The sequence below is a fragment of the Ictidomys tridecemlineatus genome, chromosome 3 (genome assembly GCF_052094955.1).
Source record: "Ictidomys tridecemlineatus isolate mIctTri1 chromosome 3, mIctTri1.hap1, whole genome shotgun sequence".
Classification (NCBI taxonomy): Eukaryota; Metazoa; Chordata; class Mammalia; order Rodentia; family Sciuridae; genus Ictidomys; species Ictidomys tridecemlineatus.
This window is the reverse complement of record NC_135479.1, coordinates 48,910,944-48,932,922: the sequence shown is the minus strand read 5'-3', so window position 1 is coordinate 48,932,922 and position 21,979 is coordinate 48,910,944. Positions and strand designations below refer to the sequence as shown.

Sequence of the window (21,979 nt, the reverse complement as noted above, 5' to 3'; positions counted from 1 at the left end):
AATATGCCCCAGTGAATCCCACTGTGATGCACAATTATAATGTACCAATAAAAACTATGGGGGAATAAATGAGGAGGGGCCTCCCCTGCCCTGCCCCTGCAGCTCAGGTCACACTGAGGATACATCTGGAACTCACTTAGCCAAGGAGGAAAACTATAGAAAGTGGCTCGGAGGTCAAGGGACCCAGCCTGGAGAAGAGTAGACCTAAGAGGACCCGGTGGCTGCCTTCAGATCCGCACTGAGTCATGTTTGGGCCAAGAGAGCAGAGGGCAGAGCCAAGACAAATGAGGTGGGAGTGGCTTCTGGAGAGTCTCCAAGCTTCAGCATAATTTAGGAAATATTTACAACTGTTCCAGAATGCCCCATGCTGGCCTGGAGGCAGGAGGTTACACTTCACTGAGGTTACACAAGCAAGTTATGTAAGTGGCCACTTCACAGGGAGGCTGGGGAGGGAATATGCATCCAGGGTAGGAGAACATCTAGAGGCCAGAGGTCCTGCCTGTGGCCTCCTTAACCCTTTCAGGTTCAGAGTCAACCACATCCACCTGGATCCATCTGGTGAATGAGACACTAGCAGAGAGATTAGCCCAGACAAAGGCCTGACCCATGACCCCTGACCCTTGACCCTTACTAGGGTCTGGGCCCCAGAACCTGCCTGTTGAAAATGTGTCCTTGGGCTGCCAAGTGAACACCGGGAACCTCCAAAGAGTAACTTCATTGGGGGCATCAAGGGACTTCTCTCAGGGTGTACGTGGAGGGATGAGGATTTGAACCCAGTCACCAGGCCATGGCTCTTTCATCCTCCTGAAAGTACGGAGTGGGAAAGGGATGGTTTCTTTGCTTTTCAAAAGCCTCCATGTGATGGCCCTGCCCTGCAGAGAGAGACCCTTATCAAGGAAGAAAAGTGGGGAGAGACTGTTTTGAGTTACAAGAGCTTGATTGGAACCTGGGGCCCAACCCTACAAGGATCCCCTGTCACATTAGCCCTGGCCCTGCCAGAAAGTCGGAAGTCAAGTCTGCACACACAAAGGAATGCAAGCACACGCCAGCCCACACCTTCCTTCTGCCGTAATCCCTTCAGAATGCTTGTGGCTTCCAGCAAAAGGAGAGGGGAATGGCTTTGACAAATGAAAAGGTGCTCAACCTCGGAACCCTAACCTAGAACAATGCTGCTTGAAATCACCGCCAAAACACCTTGCTTTCATCTCTCAGATGAGCCATTATCAACTTGGTAGGGGCCAGGATGCGGGAAAATAAGCTGTCTTCCTTCTTTGCTGCTGAGAGTGAAAACCAGTATAACTCGAAAACCAGTATAACTCCGATGGAAGGAAATTTGACAATGTCATTCAAAACGCCACATGCCCTTGACCCGGCAATGCCAAGTCCACACACAAAATGATATAGGTACAACACTAACCACAGCCAAGTTGTTTATAATAGCAAAAGACAGGAAGCAACCTATCTGTCCACCAATAGGGGACAGGTTAAATAAGTCACATCACAGTGATCTGTGACACACCCACTGCCCAGAGCAAGAAATCTGAGCATTAGAAATGTACCGAGACAGTTAAGATAATCATGCTGTGTTATTACCCTTGAGGAGTGAGGTGCAGAATGGAATGCACTGCATGCTCCCATCTGTGTGGGGGGTATGTATAAAAATATATGTAAGAGAATATTTATGGATATGTTCATGTTTTCAGAGACTATCTGTGGAATGGAATAGAAGAAACTCATTATCATCTTTGCTTCTGGGGAGGACTGGGTGAGCGGGGCATGGGAGAGGGAGTGTCACTCGCCGTCTTCCATTCCTTTTGAGTTTTAGACCTTGTTCATGAGCTAGCTACTCTGAAGACAGATAAAAAAAATAAGATTGTTTTTCAAGTGCATGTAGCAGGATGATTTTTTTTTCTTTTTCTTTTTTTGAGAAACAAATTTATGTTTTCTGCCTGCTCTGGCTCCTTTGCCTCTGAGGTTTGTGACAGAGCTTCCTGGATTTCCTCTTTTGTTTCCAAAAGTCCTTTTGTTCCCAGGAGAAAGGGATTTGAAGAGACAACAGATTCTCTCTGGCTGAAAAAAAAGAGATTCCCCACCCCCAGGCTCCATGAGCTGAGGGGAGGAGACAGACCTGTCTCCCGGATGGTGGGCCACTGAATGGTGGGCCACTGGATGGTGGGCCACTGGATGGAGGGCCATTGGATGGAGGGCCACTTGGAAGGCCTGAGCATCTGTACCCAGGGGAACCTGGGACCCTCAACCAGGAGCTGCAGACTGAGACACCAGACTGGGTTGGGGCCCCTGTGCTCACCAGGGTGGGTGCAAGGGCTGCGCACACCCATGTAGATGGGCGCAGGCACACACATACACGGGCAGGTTAGGGATTCACTGGGGAGTTGGGGACAGTGGCAAGAGAATGAGGAAAGGAGAAGTCCTGGGAGCCAGAGAGGGATCTCTCATCAGCCCAGCGGTTTGGGTACCTGGAGTCAAAATCAAGTTGGCTCCTCGAAACATTGAGGCAAGTCTGACTCCTCCAGGTGACATTGGGGGTCTGCACAGGGTGGTCTCTGTGCCTCTCCAGAGAGCGACATGCACGGTCTGCTCTGTCACCAAGGCTGAGGCTCCCTTCCTCACGGTTGGGTTGGGCCAGCAAAAGGCACCCCTCGGAGAACTGGGGAGAGTGGGGCTCCCTCCCCAAGACTGAATCATGGGCTGGATTCGAACACTGAGAAAATCTCCTCACTTCCCCCCACACAGTCCTTCCTCTGCCTTCCCGCACCCTGGCCAAGGCCCCTGTGAGGTCCACAGGTCCCCACTGTCCCCTTTCCCTGCTCACCTTCCCTCTCTGAACTCAACCTCATTGGTCTTTTGGACAGTCCTGGAGCCTCTTCCTTCCCCCCTCACCCAGGGCGCTTGTGCACATCTGCTGCCCTCTGCCTGGACCCTCATGCACCCCTGTGTGCAGATATTCCCTACAGAAACCTCTGTTTGTCATCCTCAGGAGCCTTCCCTCCCTCCACCCGTCTCCCCAAAGCACCATGGACCTCTCCTGAGACACATCTTTATACTTTCAATGTTATGGGTATTTGATCATTGTCTTCCCCTCCTCCATCTCCCAGACTATAAAACCCTTAAAAGCTGGAGCTGGGTTTGTTTTGGCATTTTGTCCCCCAAAAAACTATTATGGTACTGGCATATCAAGGTGCTCATTAAATATTTTTTAAACGAATGGGTGAATGGATTAATGATCCGTTCTCATCTTGCTCTCCTGTGTCAGAGGCTGTGCACGTCCCTAGCAAAACATAGGCGCTATACAGAAAGACTCAGCTATGTGCACCACAGACACTTGCTGGTCCTCATGTAGATGGATGCATCAGTGCATGACACACATGCTGAAGCATGCTCACAAATGCAAGGACACACACACACAAAGGAGCCAGGCCAAGCCTAGACATACGCACACATGCAAGAAAAGTGCTCCCAAGGCGGACGTCTGCCACCCTGAGCTCATTAAAGCAGGCTAAATATAGCCTGTCTGCAGCTGTGCTCAGCAAGCTGCCCACACAGGCCAGGAAAAGATACCAGTCACCAGGCAGAGGAGTGGGGAGGCCAGCTGCGGGCAAGGGGTTTCATGCATCGCTCCTGTGGGGGGGTCCTCCTGGGTAAACTGCAGACTGGGGGTATGCGGGGAAGGGAAGCTGTTCCTCTGGTTGCTAACCCTAGGCAGTGGAATGTGAGGTCAACCCCTGTCCCCACAATGGGGAGGGTGACACTGAGCCAAAGATTAGAGCTTAGTCCAGACCAGGGCTGAAGTCAAGACCTAGCTGGGGATAAATCAGGGCTCAGGATAAATCAGGGCTCATTGAGTGACTATGACAGAAGCTCAGTTTGGGGATGAAGATAAAGGGTCAGTCTGAAGCCAGAATCAGGATTCAGTTGGGTCTATTGTTAGGGTTTAGACAGGGGAAGAGAAGAAATTCAGGGTCCCGGGGGATTCCACTGTGATTTGCAGATATGACTGTGGGAAGATCCTCCCACACCTGGGACATCCTCTTACCACCCCTGCACCCATAGCTAGTGCCATCCGTTGGCCTGTGGGAAAACCAGTCAGCAGCCAGAATGAGTCCAGGTGTCATGGGTCCTTTCTGTTGCATGCAACATGGGTCAGGTTCAACCCCAAAGGCCACAGCAGTGAGGGAAGTCTTCCTATCACAAAACCTGTCCTTCTGGAGTGGAGGTAGATAGAGGAGGCTCTCTCTTCAACTCTCCTGTCCCTGTCCCATGCAGAGCCTGGACCCAAGTGGTTTTGACAGGAAGCGGAGGAAGCAGGGAAATTGACGGTAAAACTGACTTCCTATGTGGCAGAAAGGACAGGAGAGGGGACCAACCCAGGTAACCGGGGTGATTGTGGAAAGGACCAACTGCAAGAAAAAGGGAGGGGCCGAGCTCTGGAGATGGAGGCATGAAGGGAGCTAGTGGGGCCATCTTCCCAGGAAGTTCATTTACTCCCAGGGCATCTTCATGTTCTCACTGTGACAGGCTCATCATGACCAGAGCCCTTCCCAGCCCCAGGCTTCAAGATCAAAGGGAACCTCGAGGGGAGCCCCCTGAACCCTGTGGAATCACGGAGTCTAGAAGGGTCAGGGATGAGGAGGGCCTCCGGAGGAGGGATGAGGCAGGATGAGGGGGGATGAGGCCGGACCTCCTCCCACAAGGTTTGTGAGGGGGTGGGTGCAGCAGGAAGGAGAATTCCCATCCCAGGGAGCCAAGGGTGATGGCAGCTCACAGCAGGAGTGGCGGGCCAGCTTCCTGCTTGCAGCTGTGCATCTGAGTCCCCAGTAACCCTTCCCACCTTCTGCTGTGCAGGAGGCTGCATGGGGGTCCCCTCCGTGGGCATGAATGGAATCTCAGTTTCCTGATCAGCTCCCCCAGTGGGTGCTCCCCGAGAAAGGAAGCAGGGAGACTGATGAGGGAGGTGGGGGAAGGGAAGCAGGGGTTGGGGGGACCAGGACTGCCCTGGCAAAGTCTTTATGTCACTCTGGAGAAGACAGAGGGGGAGAGTCTGGGGGTGAGGAGACCAGTGTAGTTTACTGGAGGACAGGGCAGTCCAGGAAAGAGAAGACAATGGCCTCTGTAATCCCAGCGAGTAGGAAGGCTGAGGCAGGAGGATTGCAAGTTCAAGGCCAGCCTCAGCAAACTGAGCAGGGCCCTGTCTCATAAAAATAAAAATAAAAAGGGCTGGGGGTGTAGCTAGGTGGTAGAGTACCCACCGGTTTAATCCCCAGTATTAAAAAAAAAAAAAAAAAAAGAATAGCAATCAATGTGCTGAAGAATTTTGGAGCTGAAATGGTAAATCAGCAGTTTCAAGGCTGGTGATTCCCAGGTATAAACCCAGGAGGCAAAAAAGAAGGGTAGGAGAGAAGGATCCAGAGTGCTCTGCTGGAGGGTCTAATTTGACTAGATGGTGATGAAGGTAGGAGGATAGTCTAGAAAGGTTTCTGGCTTGGATCTGAGAAGAATGTTGCCCTTCCCTTTGAAGACCAGAGGAATGAGCTTCCATGAGGAGGAGCTGAGTTCTCTGAAGGCCCCCACCCAGCACCCACCAGGCATGCAAAAATGTCTCCCGTGCTATAAGGAGGCAGGAACAAGGCAGAAAGAGAAGCAGACAAAGGAAGCCAGGAGATAAAGGCACACCAGCTGGGAGCAACAGGAAGTCAGAAGCCCTCAGCATGTTAGATCCAGAAGGGCTCATGGACAGACAGGACGGAAGACTGGACCCCCAGGCTGGAGCAGAAACTGCACAGCAAGGTGAAGAGAAATGCCTCAGGCCTCCTGCCCCCTAGTCCAAGGCCTTCCCCTCCTCTTCCCCCTGCTCCCTACCTTGCCTCTGCACACAATGGCTCCCTGGGCTTCATCTAGTCTGATTCCAAATTATAAGCACACACCAGAGGTGGCAGTCTGCCAGGCCAATCTGTCCAGTGGCAGGATGAAGCCTGAGCTGTCTGATAGCCACAGAGGAGGGACACGTGCCTTCCCATCCCAGTCCACTGCAAACAAGAGCTGGCGACCTGGTGCCTGCACCTTCTCGAATCCAGAGAAGCCCAGCTCTCTCTGGCCACCTCAGGAGGAATTTCAACTGCTGTGATGATGGCACTGAGGCAGCCACAGGACCAGCAGAGTGCTAATGAGACTGAGCTCCACCAGAGGACAAGATACCTCCCTCCCATCTGTACCAGATTCCAGTTGCTAAAGCTCATGCAAAAGCCAATGAGAGAGAACCGTAAGACGCTTCTTGTGCGTCAGGTGCAGACCATGACTTTGCACATGAATTTTCTCTGATCCCATCAGCAACTCTAGAAAGTAAAGAATATGACTGGTTTTTTCCACAATGAGTATACTGAGGCTCAGAGACATTAAGAAATGTGCCCAAAGCATCGCAGGGACCACATAGAGATGCTAACCTTCAAATCCAGGCCTTAGACTTTTAAATGCCGGATATTATAGCACTGGCCCCAGGATTTTCTGACTCCAGGCTCGGGGTAATTTGTACCAACTCATAACTTGTTTTTGGAGAATTTTCAAAAACCCAGTGGAAATATTAATGAAAGTAATATGCATAGAAGTGTACAGTCAATGGAAAAGCACATTAGAAACATAAGGCATTGCTATTATCCCTTTTTAATTCAGGTCACAAACTTTTATTTTGCCAATTCTGGATTTGAAATAAACAAACACATTATCATCAATTACCACCATCATTTCATAAAAGAAAAATGATATTAATGCCAAAAATTGTAAGCAGGACATAATGATTGTGGAATTATGTGAAAAGTAGCCCTCTCCACTGAATCCATTCAACATTATGGAAAAACATATTACAGTGTTGTTTTTCTCACTGCCAAAAAGGGCGGGTTTATACTTGGTGGGGGTCACTGGCCCCATGGCAACCTCCAGTGTACAATTGGCACTCCAAAATTCTTCTGCACATTGACTGTTATCTTTCTTTATTCTTTCAGTACTGAAGAATGAACCCATGGGCCCTCCTGTATCACTGAGCTACACCCCTAGCCCTTTTTATTTTTTATATTTTGAGACCAGACCCTGCTCAGCTGCTGAGGCTGGCCTTGAGCTTGCAATCCTCCTGCCTCAGCCTCCCTAGTGGCTGGGATTACAGGCATGCACCACAGCCCCTGGCTTCATTGACTATTATTTTTTATTAAACAAGAGTATCCTTAAGGGAGCAGAATCTGTTGACAGCCTTCAGCAATATAATTTTGACTAAAATCGATAACCGTGAGGGGGGAAAAAGACTTTGCCGCTATTGAAATACAATTTTTCAGTCAGGTCCAGAAGAAACTAACTGTCCTGTCCATTCAATTGTGTCTGTGGGAAACGGAGCTGTGGTTTGGCCTCCTGGAGATAAACCCCAAGTCATTTCCTAAAGAACCAGCAGGAATGGCCTCTTCCTTTCCCACATCCCTGAGGAATGTGATGGCATCCCTGTGCTAACCGTGTTTTGTTTTTTACTTGATGATGGTTTGGCATGCTGGGGGTCTTCCTGGCCAGAGAGAACCTACCTCTCCTTCAGCTGGGAAACTTGCCCAGGGGAACACACCTTCCACAGGTGACCAACCAAATCCCAAGCCACACCGCTATCTGCCTCCTTTAGCTAACACTCACCCACTAAGCCACTAATTCCCCCACCCCTAAACCACCTAGGCCGGGTGCCCAACAACGAGGGACCTCTGCCACCCAGAGATCAGAGACTTCATTCAAACCAGCCCATCCTCAGCTGTCCCCCACCCGTCCCGCCTTTCCTGCCTCAACAAAGGCTGTGGTGTGTGCCTTCACCTCCTCCTGCCCAGACCTGTGGCTCTCTGGTGGCCCTGCCTGGCGTGGCAAGACATGTCCCTGTTCTTGGAAACTCCGTAATCATTTCATCTTCCAATGGCCTCAGTCTCTGTGTCATCACCCCAAATCACCTCCATAAACTAAGATCCTGCAGGCACGTTTAGAGTTGGCCCTCTCTACCTGCCCTGCCCTTCCTCCTGTGGGGTGGGCTTGGGGCTGGGGACTTGAGGGTGACCAGCCCCTGATCACACGGGGGACTTGTCTGTGAATTGCATCTGAATGTTAGAAACCCAGAAGGCTTCTCTGGAGGCCTGTGCGCCCACTCAGGGACGGGCCCCAGGCTGTGGGAGGCTGGGCTCAGGGGCCTCAGCTGAGCAGCAGAGGATGGGAGAGTGTACAGGAAGGCATCCGGCCTGGGCCCAGGGAGGTGCTGGGCAGAGTGGGCTGAGCCCCTGAGAGCTGCAACCACAGGTCAGAACAGCAGGAAGGAGAAGTCAAGGAAGTCCTGAGAAAACAGACATACAGACCCCTCTCCCCGGCCCCAGCCTCTTGTGGAAACTCAATACGCTGGCAGCAGACACAGGACTGCGAAGTTACCCACCAAGTCCACCCAGGATGTCCAGGGCAGACTCGGCCAGCAAACTGACATCTTTACTTCGTCTCTCCTAGGACCCATCCTGAGCTTTTCTCTCCAAGAAAATACAGGCAGAAGGAAACGTGGAGACATCGGTCTGACCCAAAGCACAACAAAGACAGAAACACCTGGATGCAACCACAGGAGCCCCGAGCTCGGCAGAGAAGGCCTCTTCACAAGGGGTTGTGACCCTTGCCTGGCACAGCCTTGAATGACCTAATTCACTCTGACCTCTGTCACGTCACCATGGCGCCACCTATGGCTACTGGGAGTTATGTCACCTGAAGGAGGTCATGGAGGTGTATAGCCCAGCTGTCTCCGTAGATGAAGAGAACATTTCACCAGGTTTCCCACAGTCCCATTGCTCTGCTGCCCCTGCTCCTCGCCCACCAGCCTCACCTCACCCTCCTTGCTCTGGCTCTGACAGCTGAGCTGCCCGGTAGGGGGTGACACGGGAACCCGTGTGTCTCAGGACAGTGGCCCAAGCTCAGGCCAAGTGACCCCAAGCCCATTGTTCCTGACTGTGGGCAAGATAAGGATGACCCCACCACCCTCCGGGCTCTGAGTGGGTGACAGGGGACTCATCCCAAGGGCTCCATGGGGTCAGGCTTAACTCACGCTGCTTCTCCTGGAGGATGCTGGATGTGCACGGCGCTGTCCCTTCTCCTGTGGAAACAAAAGGGACGTGAGCAGACCAACCCTGGCCTCTGCTGACCAGGCCCTGTGCCTCCTGAGAGCCCCTCCTAGGGGCTGCCTCTGTCCCTCGGCTCCAGAGCAGAGGGACAGAGGTCTCACCCACCACTTCTGGCCCTGCCCCCCCCTCCCCACAGACTTAATCCTCAGCCTTTATGCAATTCCCAGCTGGGAGTCCTCATGACACCTGGCCTGGTTCCTGTGACTGCCTGACCTTTGCACAGCCATCTTGTCTGACTCCCTCCCCTGCCAGCTCAGTAAGCAGCTGCTGACGAGGTGCTGCCTTCTGCCCACCCCCCAGTCTCTCCTGAGGGTCAGTGCTGCATGCCATGTTCAGGCAACTGCCAAACGTCTCCAGTCCAGAGCTCTCTCCTAAGTTCTTGATCTCAACATCCCACTGTCTCCTGGGCTTCTGTGGAAGCTTCCCGGGTCCCTCCTACTCACCATGTCACCATGACCCTGCTTCCTGAGCGAGTCCGAGCTTCCCCCAGAAAATGTGTCTGCAGCTTCCCCCCAGGCCCTGCTTCATTGAGAAGGGGTTCCTGGGCTCAGAGGAAAGCCACCCTCAGGCCTCTCCTGGGGTCCAGGACCCTACCCCACTCCAAGCTGCCTTGTTTCCTCCCCTTAGGGCTCTAAGGCAGCTCCATCCATGAAAGACCTCCATCTCCCCAGCCAGCCAGCCAGGGCCTGATGGACAGCTCCTGCCCTGAACATGCCTGCGTCCCCTCTTGCAGCCAACCCAGAGGCCGCCAACAGAACCCAGAGGCCGCCACCCCACTTCCATAGCTGTCTGCCTGCCACAGCTGCCTTCCCGGTTTATATCACTCAGATCCTTGTCTGTCTCCCTCCAGCTTGGAACCAGGGCTGCTGAGCTCTCTCAAAGGTAGGCAAGAATAAAGAGTGAGAAGAACACATAGCTGGAGTTTGGAAGCTGAGATTCTGTTCCAGACTCTCACTGACCCTGCTGTGTGACCTGAAATATGTCCCTTTCCCTCTCTGGGCCTCATTCCTACAAGACACTGCAGGATCCAGTATTCTCTAAAAGCTCTGAAAGCCCTTGGGGTGTTCTGTGTGATGGTCAGACACCTGGATTCCAATACCAGTTCTTTCATGGACATGCACCTTTGGGCAGTTGTGCAATCTCTGTGTCTCATTCTTCCCATGGAGGAAATGGAGATTGTATGGGTCCCTACCTCAGAGGATTATTGTGCAGAGTAAATGATTACAAAGTCCTCAGAACACAGGCAGGTAATGACAGCCATTCAATAAATGAAGATTGCTCTTCTTATTGTTTTATTTTCTTATTTGCTTTTAATGACTGATTCGAGACCTTGTGTCTTTTGTTTTCACATCACCAAGTGAAGCCAGATGGAAATGACCAATGTCAAGACTTGCTCCAGTTCATGATGCTCCCCAGGCCCAGAGGGCATGATAGCCTGAGACTAACAGGGGCCCGGTTGGAGAACAGTGGCCTGGGCCTCATGGCATGGCCCCCACCCAGCATGGCAAGGTGGCTGCAGAACCCTTCCCAGGAGCTACAGCAGCCCAGATGTGGATGGGAACAAAGAAAGATCCAGTGTCAAATGCACTTGTCAAGGACCAATGACCAGCGTCATGTCTGAACATCGCCCGAGGCCCATGGTCCTTTAGGTGCCTCTAGGGAAAGTCACCTTCTGCCACCACCACCTAACAGAAATGAGGTCACATGCCCCCAAAATACCTTCTATCTGCCAAGAGTGGCACTTGGGGCCTTGGGAGATGCAGAAACGAGGAGGTCAAGGTGAGAAGAGGGAAAGAACGGAGGTGCACAGCCCTAACTGCAAAGAAGCATGAGGAACATGGAAGGAGGAGGAAGAGACCCCGTCGGACCCAGGGAAGCAGGTGGCAGAGTGCGATCGCAGCTTCCACCGGGAGAGGGAAGGGGAAGGCGTTCCAAGAGGCCAGCAAGACCATGTCCACGACAGGCCAAGACCATGGAAAGCAGAGAGTGGGACAGGGTGGCCCTGGGCAGGAAGCCCGTTTACCAATAAGAAAACTGAATCTTGGAGAGGCGGAGGAACTTACAAACTTCCAAATCTCCTGCTTTATCTCCTGCACCCAAACTAGCTGCATAATCAGCAGGGCTCCGTGAGAAAGGAAAAGAAATGGTGCTGTTCAAAAAGCAAGAAAAACGTGCTGCTCAAAATGCTAAAAGATAATTTTTTTTTTCTTTTTCTGAATGACCCTCTTGATGGGTCATGAAGCTTTGATTCACTACTTAGTATCATCCTCCTTCATGCACAGGGTGACCCATGAGCTCAGGGTTGACCCTCGCAGCCCTGGGTCCACACTCCCTGATGTGGCACACCAGCTCCCAGGTGTCCCTGCTGCCAGCCACTGGGCCCATGCTGGTGCAATGACCAAGAGCCAGAAAGGTGAGGCATGCACCTCGGCTTTCCTGGGGCCCGCCGCCCTGATCCAGGCTAGACAAGCGCACTGCAGTCCCCACACCAAAAGGCACCAGGTTCCTAGACAGGGCTGGGGGGGAGACTTGCTCCTTCTGAGTCACCTTTGGAATATAGCCAGGCAGGGACGGCTTCCCCACCCCAGACACAGAGGGGTAGGAACACCTGATCCCAACCTGTCTGCCCTCAGGCTCCTACATGGAGGGAGGGCAGCAGCTGTCTGTCTACAGGCAGGGACCAGGAGAGGGAAGGTGTAGGGCTGAGGAGCCCAAGGGAAGGAGAGCAGGAGGCCAAGCACCATCCAGGGACCGTGAGGCAGCGCAAGGTGGGACCATACATGAGCCAAACGTGAAGCCCCCGGCACACACAGCATAGGGCTTCACTTACAAAACAAAAGCTTGGAGGTAAAACGATTCAGAATTTAGAACAGTAAAGCCCAGATCCAGGGCCCTGTAGAACACAGATCATGCTGGGCTCGGTGACACACACCTGTAATCCTAGAGGCTCGGGGAGGCTGAGGCAGGAGGATCGTGAGTTCAAAGCCAGCTTCAGCAAAAAGTGAGGCACTAAGCAACTCAGTGAGACCCTGTCTCTAAATAAAATACAAAATAGGGCTGGGGAGGTGGCTCAGTGGTCAGTGCCCCTGAGTTCCAACCCTGGTACTGCCCCCTCAAAAAAATTAGGACACAGATCACAAACCCTGATTACAACACAGACATCTCTGGTGTCTCCTGAGCACCTACTAGGGGGCAGACCTTGGAGGAGGAAGGAGAGTCCGCTGAGGGATGGGCCAGGTCTGACTCATCGCCTCCAATGTTCTCACTCCAGGCCTGTAGCAGCTCCACGCCTCGACAGTTTATGAGCCTCTGATCCCATTCTCACTTTTCATTACCAGAAAGCAAACATGACTTTGAGCAGAGCAGGATCTCCAAGGGCAAGGAGACCTGGTGGGGGGGGTAGGGCCAGGGCCTGAGAGCCAGGGAAGCAGGAGTGCAGAGCTGGGGGAGGAGTCAGGAGGTGGGGGACCTTTTCATGGGCAGAGGGAAGAGAATTAGGAGAAGAGGTCAGAGCTCAGCTCTGGGACTCCTCCCAGCCGGCCAGGAGCATAGCCAGAGTTGTCGAATCCTTGAAAGCTGTACCTGGGCACTCAGGGGCCACAGGCTCCACCCAGGGCCTCCCCACTTGTGGCATCATGAAGACGGAGGCCCCCTAAACAAATAAGGAAACTGAGATTTGGAGGGACAGAAATCACTTCCCTAATGTTCAGATCTGGTCCCTCTGACCCCCAAGACTGGCCAGCACTCTTCCCTCCAGCTCACCTGCTCGTCTGGGTGTTTCTGGGCAGGGGCTTTCTGGGAAGGGTCTCAGAGCCAAGGGTGATCCATCAAGACAAAGAAGGCGGCCACAGTCAGGACGGAGAGGAGGGAGGGAAGGGAGTAGAAAGGGGGCTGTTTGTAAGGAATGGCAGAGGAGAAGCAAGCGTCCAGAGGCTTGGGGAGTGACCAGAGTTGCCCCCAGGCTCAGTGTCCCCTACAGGGAAACCTGAGCCAGGCATCCAAGGGGTCTGGAAGCTAATGAGGCCACCACCAAGGCGGGCAAGAATGAGCTATTTGGCAACATAAGTGTGGGGCCCACATAGCAGGAAGCTGGTCTTTTTGCTCAGTTCAGGCCGGTTCCATCTTCCCTCAAAGCTGCTACCAGCAAGAGAAGGGATTGGTGGACACCCCCCAGCTTCCTGATTAGCAGGCTCCCAGGACGAGGGCGATTAACCAAATGTGCAGCTGGCTCCGCCATCGCCTAAATGAGACCCCACTTGGCCTAGAGCTTTCCAGGGCCCCTGGGCCCGGCAGCCTCGCCTCAGCTGGAGCTTGCTTCAAGAGCAGGAGCTGCCAGCAGTTCCTGCAAACAGGACAGCTGCACAGACAGGGCAGGGGACAGGGACAGTAATGCCTTCGCTGCCAGCCCCAGGTTGTGGTCCTACAAATTCTGCCTGTGCTAAGGGTCACACAGCCCTGGGAGTCTGAGCTACATCATCTGCCAAAGAAGACACATTCAAGCCCCTCCTGAGTGATTTTGTATTTCCTCTTCCCAGCTCCCCTCATCCTGAGCTCCTCAGAGCCAAAGGAGGTACCACGAACAGGATGGCTTTCCACCAACACCTGAAACAAGAGAAGACCTTGCTCCTTGCATCCAAAGGGCGGGTTGTGAGGTTTGCTGGGCAGCCATTACAACAGACTGGGCTATGGACAAGAGGAACAGGGAATTCTCCTCCTGGTCGGCTTGGGCGTGTCTGGGAAGTCACACTGGAACAGCCCCAGGAGCAAGAGAAGCATGACTTTTGCCCTGGGCTTGCCCCTTGCTGGCCCTTGGGAGCTCTGGCCAGAATCTGGCCCAGTGGTGATTCAGCTTATGCAGCAGGGCTGGGAAGGAAGTACCCTCCTCTTGCTTGGGGGTGTCCCCAGAGTCTGGGCTACAGATGAAGATTCGAGCTCATTACCTTTCACCTAATCTGCAGCAACTACATTCATTCCTGGCCCCTCTTTTTATCTTTCACAGTGGCTTCTGGAAATATCTTTCTAGAAAGTGGCTCATCGTTCCCCTGCTGAAACCAATCTAAGGAGCCTGGCATTCCAGTTTCCCACCTGGCCTCTTCTCTGAGACCTTCCCATCCCTTTTCACCACCCGCTCCCCAACACCGCACACCCAAACCTCAGTCAAGAAGAGCTCCATGTGGGTCCCCAAGTCTCCCTGCTCCCACACCCCCTTTCCCATCTTGGCACCTGCCGTTCCCTCTGCCTGCTGCACTCTCATCTGTCGGAGGCGCTCAGCTCTGAAAAGGCTCAGCCCCGGCTCCACTTCCGGTTCCCACCTGTGGTAGAGCCATTAGCTCACTGAACTGTAACTGCCCTGAGTGGGCCTGAGGATGAGCAGTCTGTACAGGAGCAGCTCAGTTCTGAGACCACTACGGAGTCATCCACACGTCCCCAGCACTGACCGGCACAGGACCTGGCACAGAGCCATGCTTAAGTAAGAGAGAGGATGCACGGATGCATGATGAACCCCAGACTGCCTTGGGGCCAGGAAGGGAGGGAAACCACACACCCCCAAAGGCACAACTGGAAGCAGCCAGGTTGGTGCTGCAAGTGAAGGAACCATTGGGCAGTGCTGGTGAGAGGGAGGACTGGGGCAAAGGTAGGAAACCAAAAAACTCTGAGTGGGCTGGAGGGTCAGCAAGCAGCCCCCTGGCCATTTGACTAGAACATGCAGTGATTGGAGGAGGAAGGAAGAATGGCCCAAAAGATGTAAGTGTCAGAGTCAGAGGGTCACTTTGACATCATATGATTTAGCAAGGATTTGACAGACCCTTTATAACGTTCCTCATGGTAGCTACTCCAAAGCTGTCTGATGCTGGCAGTGAAAGGGAAGTTTCTAACCCTGAAAAATCCTGATGGTCAGAAGAAAGCCTGGGAGAAAATTGTGGAGAGCCTTCCTTACCAGGCTGGGGAATTGATACTTCATTCTTCAGACAGCAAACACCTCATTGTCAATCTCATAGCCAAATGATATTACTGAACTTATATCTTAGAAACATCACAGCTGGATTGCATAAAGAGGGTAAACTGACCACATGACCCAGACTTCTTCTGCTGCTCCAAATTCCTAGAAATGGCCTTAATGACTTTCCTATGACTTAATGTTGAGTAGCAATGTAAAGTAAGAAGGGATGTCCTTTGCTGACCAAAATTGTGTAACATCCCCAAAAGGCAGAAAACAGAGGGATCTGATGGAAAAAGACAGGATTGGCTACATGTCATTTTCAGGTCCCCAAAATGGAACCGTGGTGGCCCTTATTCAAAAGTATTAAGAATTGCAAGATGGCGATGGCCAGAGTATAAAATCAATCACGGAGCCTTCTAAGCGTGCAGTCTTGTGTGACTGCAAAGGTCAAATGCCCATAAAACAGCCCAGAAGAGAGGAAGCCATAGATTCAGTCCTGCAAAGAAAGGTCTGTGGCCAAGGCAGAGGCAGCTCAGAGGGCACAGCAGGCTCATGTACAGGAATACCCAGGAGCAATGGAAGTTTTGCAATTATCTAGGTGTTCACAGTAGAAGAGCCAGTACTTTGGTCCTTTCCTGACCCCTGATTGTGCCAAGCAAAAGCATCTGTCCCCAAGTGTGAAAGAAGATGGATGTTTGAGGCATAGGACACCCTGGGAGGCTGAAAATACCCAAAAGGAACAAATCAGAAGTTACTGGTTCAGTGCACCCCGCAGCATTTCCTACCCACCCTAATAATTAGATGACAGCAGGCTGCAGTAAACAGACAGATCACATCCCTGAGAGTTAAGCTAACAGGGAACTGCAAATACGAAGTGGAGTGCAAATCCAAATATTGCTAAATATTAAAGGAAAGCCAATACTGCTGAAGAAAGATATTAAACTCAAAGATGGGAGGGAAGAGAATACAGAGAAATGGGCCTGGGGTTTCCTTGAGCCAACTTAGTAGCACAATCCGTAATCATTCTTAAATTTTAACGTGCTTCAGAATCACTTAGAGGTCTAGTGAAAACAGATTCTGAGCCCTACTCCCAGAATTTGGCTAATTCATTCTGGGTGGGGCACCCTCACTCCCATTTCTAACAAGTTCCCAAGTGATGCTAATGCTATTGGTCCAGGAACCATTGTTTGAAAACCACATATCTAAAAGCAAGAATTGGGGGTGAGTGATACAAAAACATAGCTCTCTGGAAAGCTGAAAGTAGAGAAATTGATTAGGGGTGCATAGGGAGTGATTGCTTCCTTCCTGTCAATGAGAATGTGGCCATGCTCACACTAAGTTTATGTCAGGAAAAAGAAGACTGGATTGCAAGTATGGGTGACAGCTCATAGACTATTAGTATGAATTATTCTGGAAGAAATATAAACTGTGCCAGGTGCTATGGCGCCTGCCTGTAATCCCAGCAGCTCAGGAGGCTGAAGTAGAAGGATCCTGAATTCAAAGCCAGCCTCAGCAATGGTGAGGCACTGAGCAACTCAGTGAGATCCTATCTCTAAATAAAATACAGAATGAGGCTGGAGATGTGGCTCAGTGGTTGAGTGTCCCTGAGTTCAATCCCTGGTACCCACCCTCCCCCCCAAAAAAAACATAAACCATGACCATAAGATGTTAGCAAGATGGTAAGCCCTGCTAAGGACCAAATGGAATTTATCCCAGGAATGCAAGGTTATTCAACATAGAAAAAACAACATAATACACCTTATTGATAGAATAAACACAAAAACCACAGGAGAATCTCAATAGGTAATGCAGAAAAATTATTTGAACTCAACATCTTTCATAGTTAAAAAAAAATCAACAAACTAGGAATAGGGAGAGAAATTGCTCAACCAGATGAGCATCTACAAAAAAAAATCCATGGTTAACATTATATTTACTGGTGAAGGATTGAAAATATTCCCCTTAAGATCGGGAACAAGACAAAGTGTTTGCTGTCACTAGTTCCATTCATTATTCTACTAGAGGAACTTGTCAGGGAAATTTGACAACAAAAGGAAATAAGATATCCAGATTAGAAAGGAAGAAGTAAAACTACCTCAATTTGGAGATGACATGACCTTTTGTATAGAAAGCCCTAAGGAATCACTCCACCTCCACCATAACAATAAAAAACTGACATTTAGTTCCATAAGGTTACAGGATACAAAGTCAATATACAAAGATCAATTGTATTGCCACAAAGTTGCAATGAACAATTTGAAAAGGAAATTTTTTTTAATTTTTTATTTGTTTTAATTAGTTATACATGACAGTAGAATGCACTTATATACTTCAATATATCATACATAGATGGGATACAATTTCTCATTTTTCTGAGTGCACATATTATAGAATCACATTGGTCATACAGTCACATACATACATAAAGTAATATTTTTTTTAAAAAATCCAGTTATAATGGAGTCAAAAAGAATAAATATTTAGATTGGTCTGGGGTTGTGGCTCAGTGGTAGAGTGCTTGCTTAGCACACATAAGGCACTGGATTCGATCCCAGGCACCACACAAAAATAAGAATAAAATGTTTAGAAATAAATTTAATAAAACAAGTGCAAGACTCATGCATTGAAAACTATAAAACATCTTTGAAAAAATTAAAGAAGACCTAAATAAGGGTGAAAACAGTTCTGTTTGTAGATTAGAACTGAGATTACAATGGCAATACTTTCCAAATTGATCTACAGATTCAACACAATCCCTATCAAAATTCCAGCTGGCTTTTTTCACAGAAATTGACAAACTGGTCCTAAAATCCATATGGAAATACAAAGAACGAAGAATAGTTAAAACAGTCTTATGAAAAAACAAAGTTGATGAACTCCTACTTCCTGATTTCAAACTCACTGCAAGTGTACAGGAATCAAGACTCTGTGGCATATTGGCACATATGTATGTGTGGAATAGAATTGAGAGTCAGAAATAAACCCACATGTGTATGATCAAGTGGCTTTTGACCATAGTGCCGAAACAATTCAATGGGGAAAGGAATAGTCTTTTCAGCAAATATTCCTGGAACAGCTGGTTAGCCACATGCAAAAGAATGAAGTCAAACCCCTACTGCACATCATGCACAGAAATAAACTCAAGGTGTATCAGAGACCTAAATAAAAGGACTAAAACTATAAAACTCTTAGAAGAAAGCAGGAATAAATCTTGGATTAGGCAATGGTTTCCTAGACATCACCAAAAGCACAGAGAATAAGAGAAAAAAAATAGATAAATTGGACTTCATCAAAAATTTAAAAGTTGTGATTCAATAGACATTAGCAAGAAAATGAAAAGTCAATCCTCAATATGGGAGGAAACATTTGAAAACAACATATCTAATAAGATTTTAGTGTTCGCATATAAAGAACTCTTATGACTCAACGATAAAAAAAACAAGTAACCCAATTTTATAATGAGCAAATAATTTGAAATAGACATTTCTCCAGAGAAGATAAGCAAATGACCAATAAGCGCATGAGAAGATGCTCAACACCATTCATCACTAGGGAAAAGAAAACTAAAACCACAATGAGATGTCACTTTCCACCCACCAAGATGACTAAAACCAAAAAGATAGATGGTAACAAGTATTGGTGAAGATCTGAAAAACTGGAACACTTTTCCATTGCAGGTGGAAATGTACAGCGATGTAGTGATTCTTTGGAAAGAATCTGCAGTTCTTCAAAAAGTTAAACAAAACTACTCTATTAAACATCAGCTCCACTCCTAGACACATACCCAAGAGAATTGAGGAAATATTTTTTAAAAACTGGCATATGACTACTTATAGTAGTATTATTCACTGGAAACAACTCAAATGGATAAACAAAATGTGGTATTCCCATACATTGGAATAATATTCAGCCATAAAAATGAAATGAAGTACTGATTCATGCTATAATGTAGGTGAATCTCCAAAACATGCTAAGGGAAAGAAGTCAGATACAAAAGGCCACATGATTGTTTGATTCCATTTTAATGAAATTTTATGGGATGGAGGATGAGGAGAATGGAGAATACTGCTAATGGGCACACAGATTTTTTTGAGGGCAATGAAAAAGTTCTAGAACTAGAAAATAGTGATGGTCGCACAACTTTGCAAAATGTTGTATTAAAATTTCAGAATTGTGCAGTTTCAAAGAGTAAACTTTATGATACACGAATTGCATCTTAACTTTTAAAAAAAAAGAATTGAACAACATCAATATTCATAGCAGCTCAATTCACAATAGCTAAACTGTGGAGCCAACCTAGATGCCCTTCAACAGATGAATGGATAAAGAAACTGTGTCTTATATATACACAATGGAATATTACTCAGCATTAAAAGAGAATAAAATTATGACATTTGCAGGTAAATGGATGGATTTAGAGAATATCTTGCTAAGTGAAGTAAGCCAATCCTAAAAAACCAAAGGCCAAATGTTCTCTCTGATAAGTGGAGGCTGATCCATAATGTGGGAGCGATGTGAGGAGAATGGAGGAACTTTGATTGGGCAAAGGGGAGGAAGAGAACAGGCAGGGACAGGGGGACAGGAAAGAGGGTATAATGAGATGAACATCAGTACCCTAGGTACGTATATGACTGCACAACTCTACATCATGCACAACCAGAGAAATGAAAAGTTTTGCTCCATTTGTGTACAATGAATCAAAATGTACTCTGCTGTCATGAATAATTAGTTATAACAAAATTTTTTTTAAAAAATTTTAAATTAAAAAATAAAAGAATTGGGCAAGATACATTTCACTTGGGCAGTGTTAACGACGGCTATATGCTTCCTTAGAGAATTAGAATCAAGGCAGCTCCTGTTCAATTCGAATGCCATTTGTGATCCTTGGCTAACTAATCCAGTCTTAAGTGTGTGGTTTACTCCTGTTGATCTCTAGTCTACCAGAACTCAGAAACTTAATAGAACAAGCAAAAAAAGACCTTAGAAAACATAAAGTGAGCCCTTGGGCTCCATGAATCAACGTTGGGTTATCAACCAAAAGAACCAACCAGAGCATATGAAAGTGAACAGATGATTGTTAAAAATAATCCACAAGAGTTGAGCAGCAGAATGGAAAAAAAATGATGAAGAGGAAATGGTCAAGCTGTCGTTCAGAGCCAAGGAAACTTCCAGAACTCAACTAGGACCAAGAAATGAGAATTAGGACAAGTCGACAGCTGGTTAAAAAAATTCCAATATCTGTCTAGTGAATGATAAAACAAGGAAAGAAATATTAGAAGAAACAACAACAACAACAAAAAAAAAAGTGCACAGTAATGAAAGATTGTGACCAGGTGCGAGCATGACAACCAACAACCACAAAAATCTCACTCAGAAACACTGTGGTCTCAGAAGATGAAGAACAGAGATTTAGCTGCTTAAGGCTTCAGAGGAAAGAGAGGGGGAAAAAAGCAGATTATCCACAAAGGAATGAGAATCAGATTTATCTAGAACTTTTCGCTAACGACACTCTATACAAGGAGGCCATGGGAGGACATCTTCAGAGACAGATGAGAACATGATTGTGGATGCAGTCTTGCATTCAAATGAGAAGGCACAGCCAGGTGTGGTGGCACACGCCTATAATCCCAGCAGCTCAGAGGCTGAGGCAGGAGGATTGTGAGTTCAAAGCCAGCCCCAGCCACTAGTGAGGCACAAAGCAACTCAGTGAGATCCTGTCTCTAAATAAAATACAAAAAAGGGCTGGGGATGTGGCTCAGTGGTTGAGTGCCCCTGAGTTCAATCCCTGGTACCAAAGAGAGAGAGAGAGAGAGAAGGCACATGATGACATGTTTAGAAATACAAGGACTTGGGGGGGCTGGGGTTGTGGCTCAGTGGTAGAGCGCTTGCCTAGCATGAGTGAGGCACTGGGTTCGATTCTCAGCACCACATACAAATAAGTTAAAAAAAAAAAATTCATCAACAACTAATACAAATATTAAAAAAAAAAAAAGAAATACAAAGACTTGGAAAATTACTGTCCACAGTTCTTCCCTGGAGAATGAGAAGATGTTCTAATGAAAAGAAAAAGTAAGTGAAGAGGAAGGCATGGAATTTCAGAAGCAGCATTGAGAACTGTACACTAAAAAGGATGAATTTTACCAAAAGTAAATCATACCTCAGTATATTTGACAAAAGAAGAATGAGGAGGAGGAGGAGGAGGAGGAAGAAGAAGAGGGGAAAGAAGTCACCATCACAGTCACCATAATGAGAGGGGGGGTGAAACTCCCCAAAAGAAAAAAATAAATATTAACATTAAGGTGAAATAAGAATTTAAAACCTGGAGCCAAATGAACAGGGGACAAAAAAGAATAACAAGGTCCCTTCTTATTCAGCAATAGAATGTAGAATATTGACTCAGTCCAGACCCTGATAGAAAAATACTCATTTTTAAGTGTGTTAAATATGTAAATTTTTAGAAATACAAAAAAAAGGATGTATAAGAAAGTTGATCATGTCAATCAAAGACCAAAAAGAAGAAAACTATATTGATTGGTATGTTTGACCTAAGAGATAGAAAGATTGGAACCCACTATATAGAGGCAAGATAACTTTTTTTAAAACTCATGAGACATTCATTTGCACACACACCAGTTTTAGACAAGAAAGAACTTTAAAAGAATAGCACTTACAGGTCACATTCTCCAATAGCAAAGGGATAAAATTGCAAATTAACAAGGAAAAAAAATACAAGTCACCAGGAGTCTTGTAAATGCTTCTAAATAACTCTTAAGGTCAAGAGGAGAAAAATGGAGATTTTGAACTGCTTGGAAATGACCCACAGTGAGAAGGAGGGTTACTTAACCAACTCCTGTGGCATGTG

General features: G+C 48.1%; 1 protein-coding gene across 3 annotated transcripts in view; it reads right to left on the bottom strand.

Annotated features, from left to right (window-relative positions):
* Positions 1–21,979, bottom strand: part of Pitpnm3 (PITPNM family member 3) — a 95,333-nt gene that overhangs the window by 36,765 nt on the left and 36,589 nt on the right. For all 3 annotated transcript variants that reach the window (XM_078042702.1, XM_078042703.1, XM_078042704.1), the window contains one exon: positions 9,101–9,148. In XM_078042702.1, the coding sequence (XP_077898828.1) occupies positions 9,101–9,148 (48 nt within the window). The remainder of the gene's footprint in view (positions 1–9,100; positions 9,149–21,979) is intronic.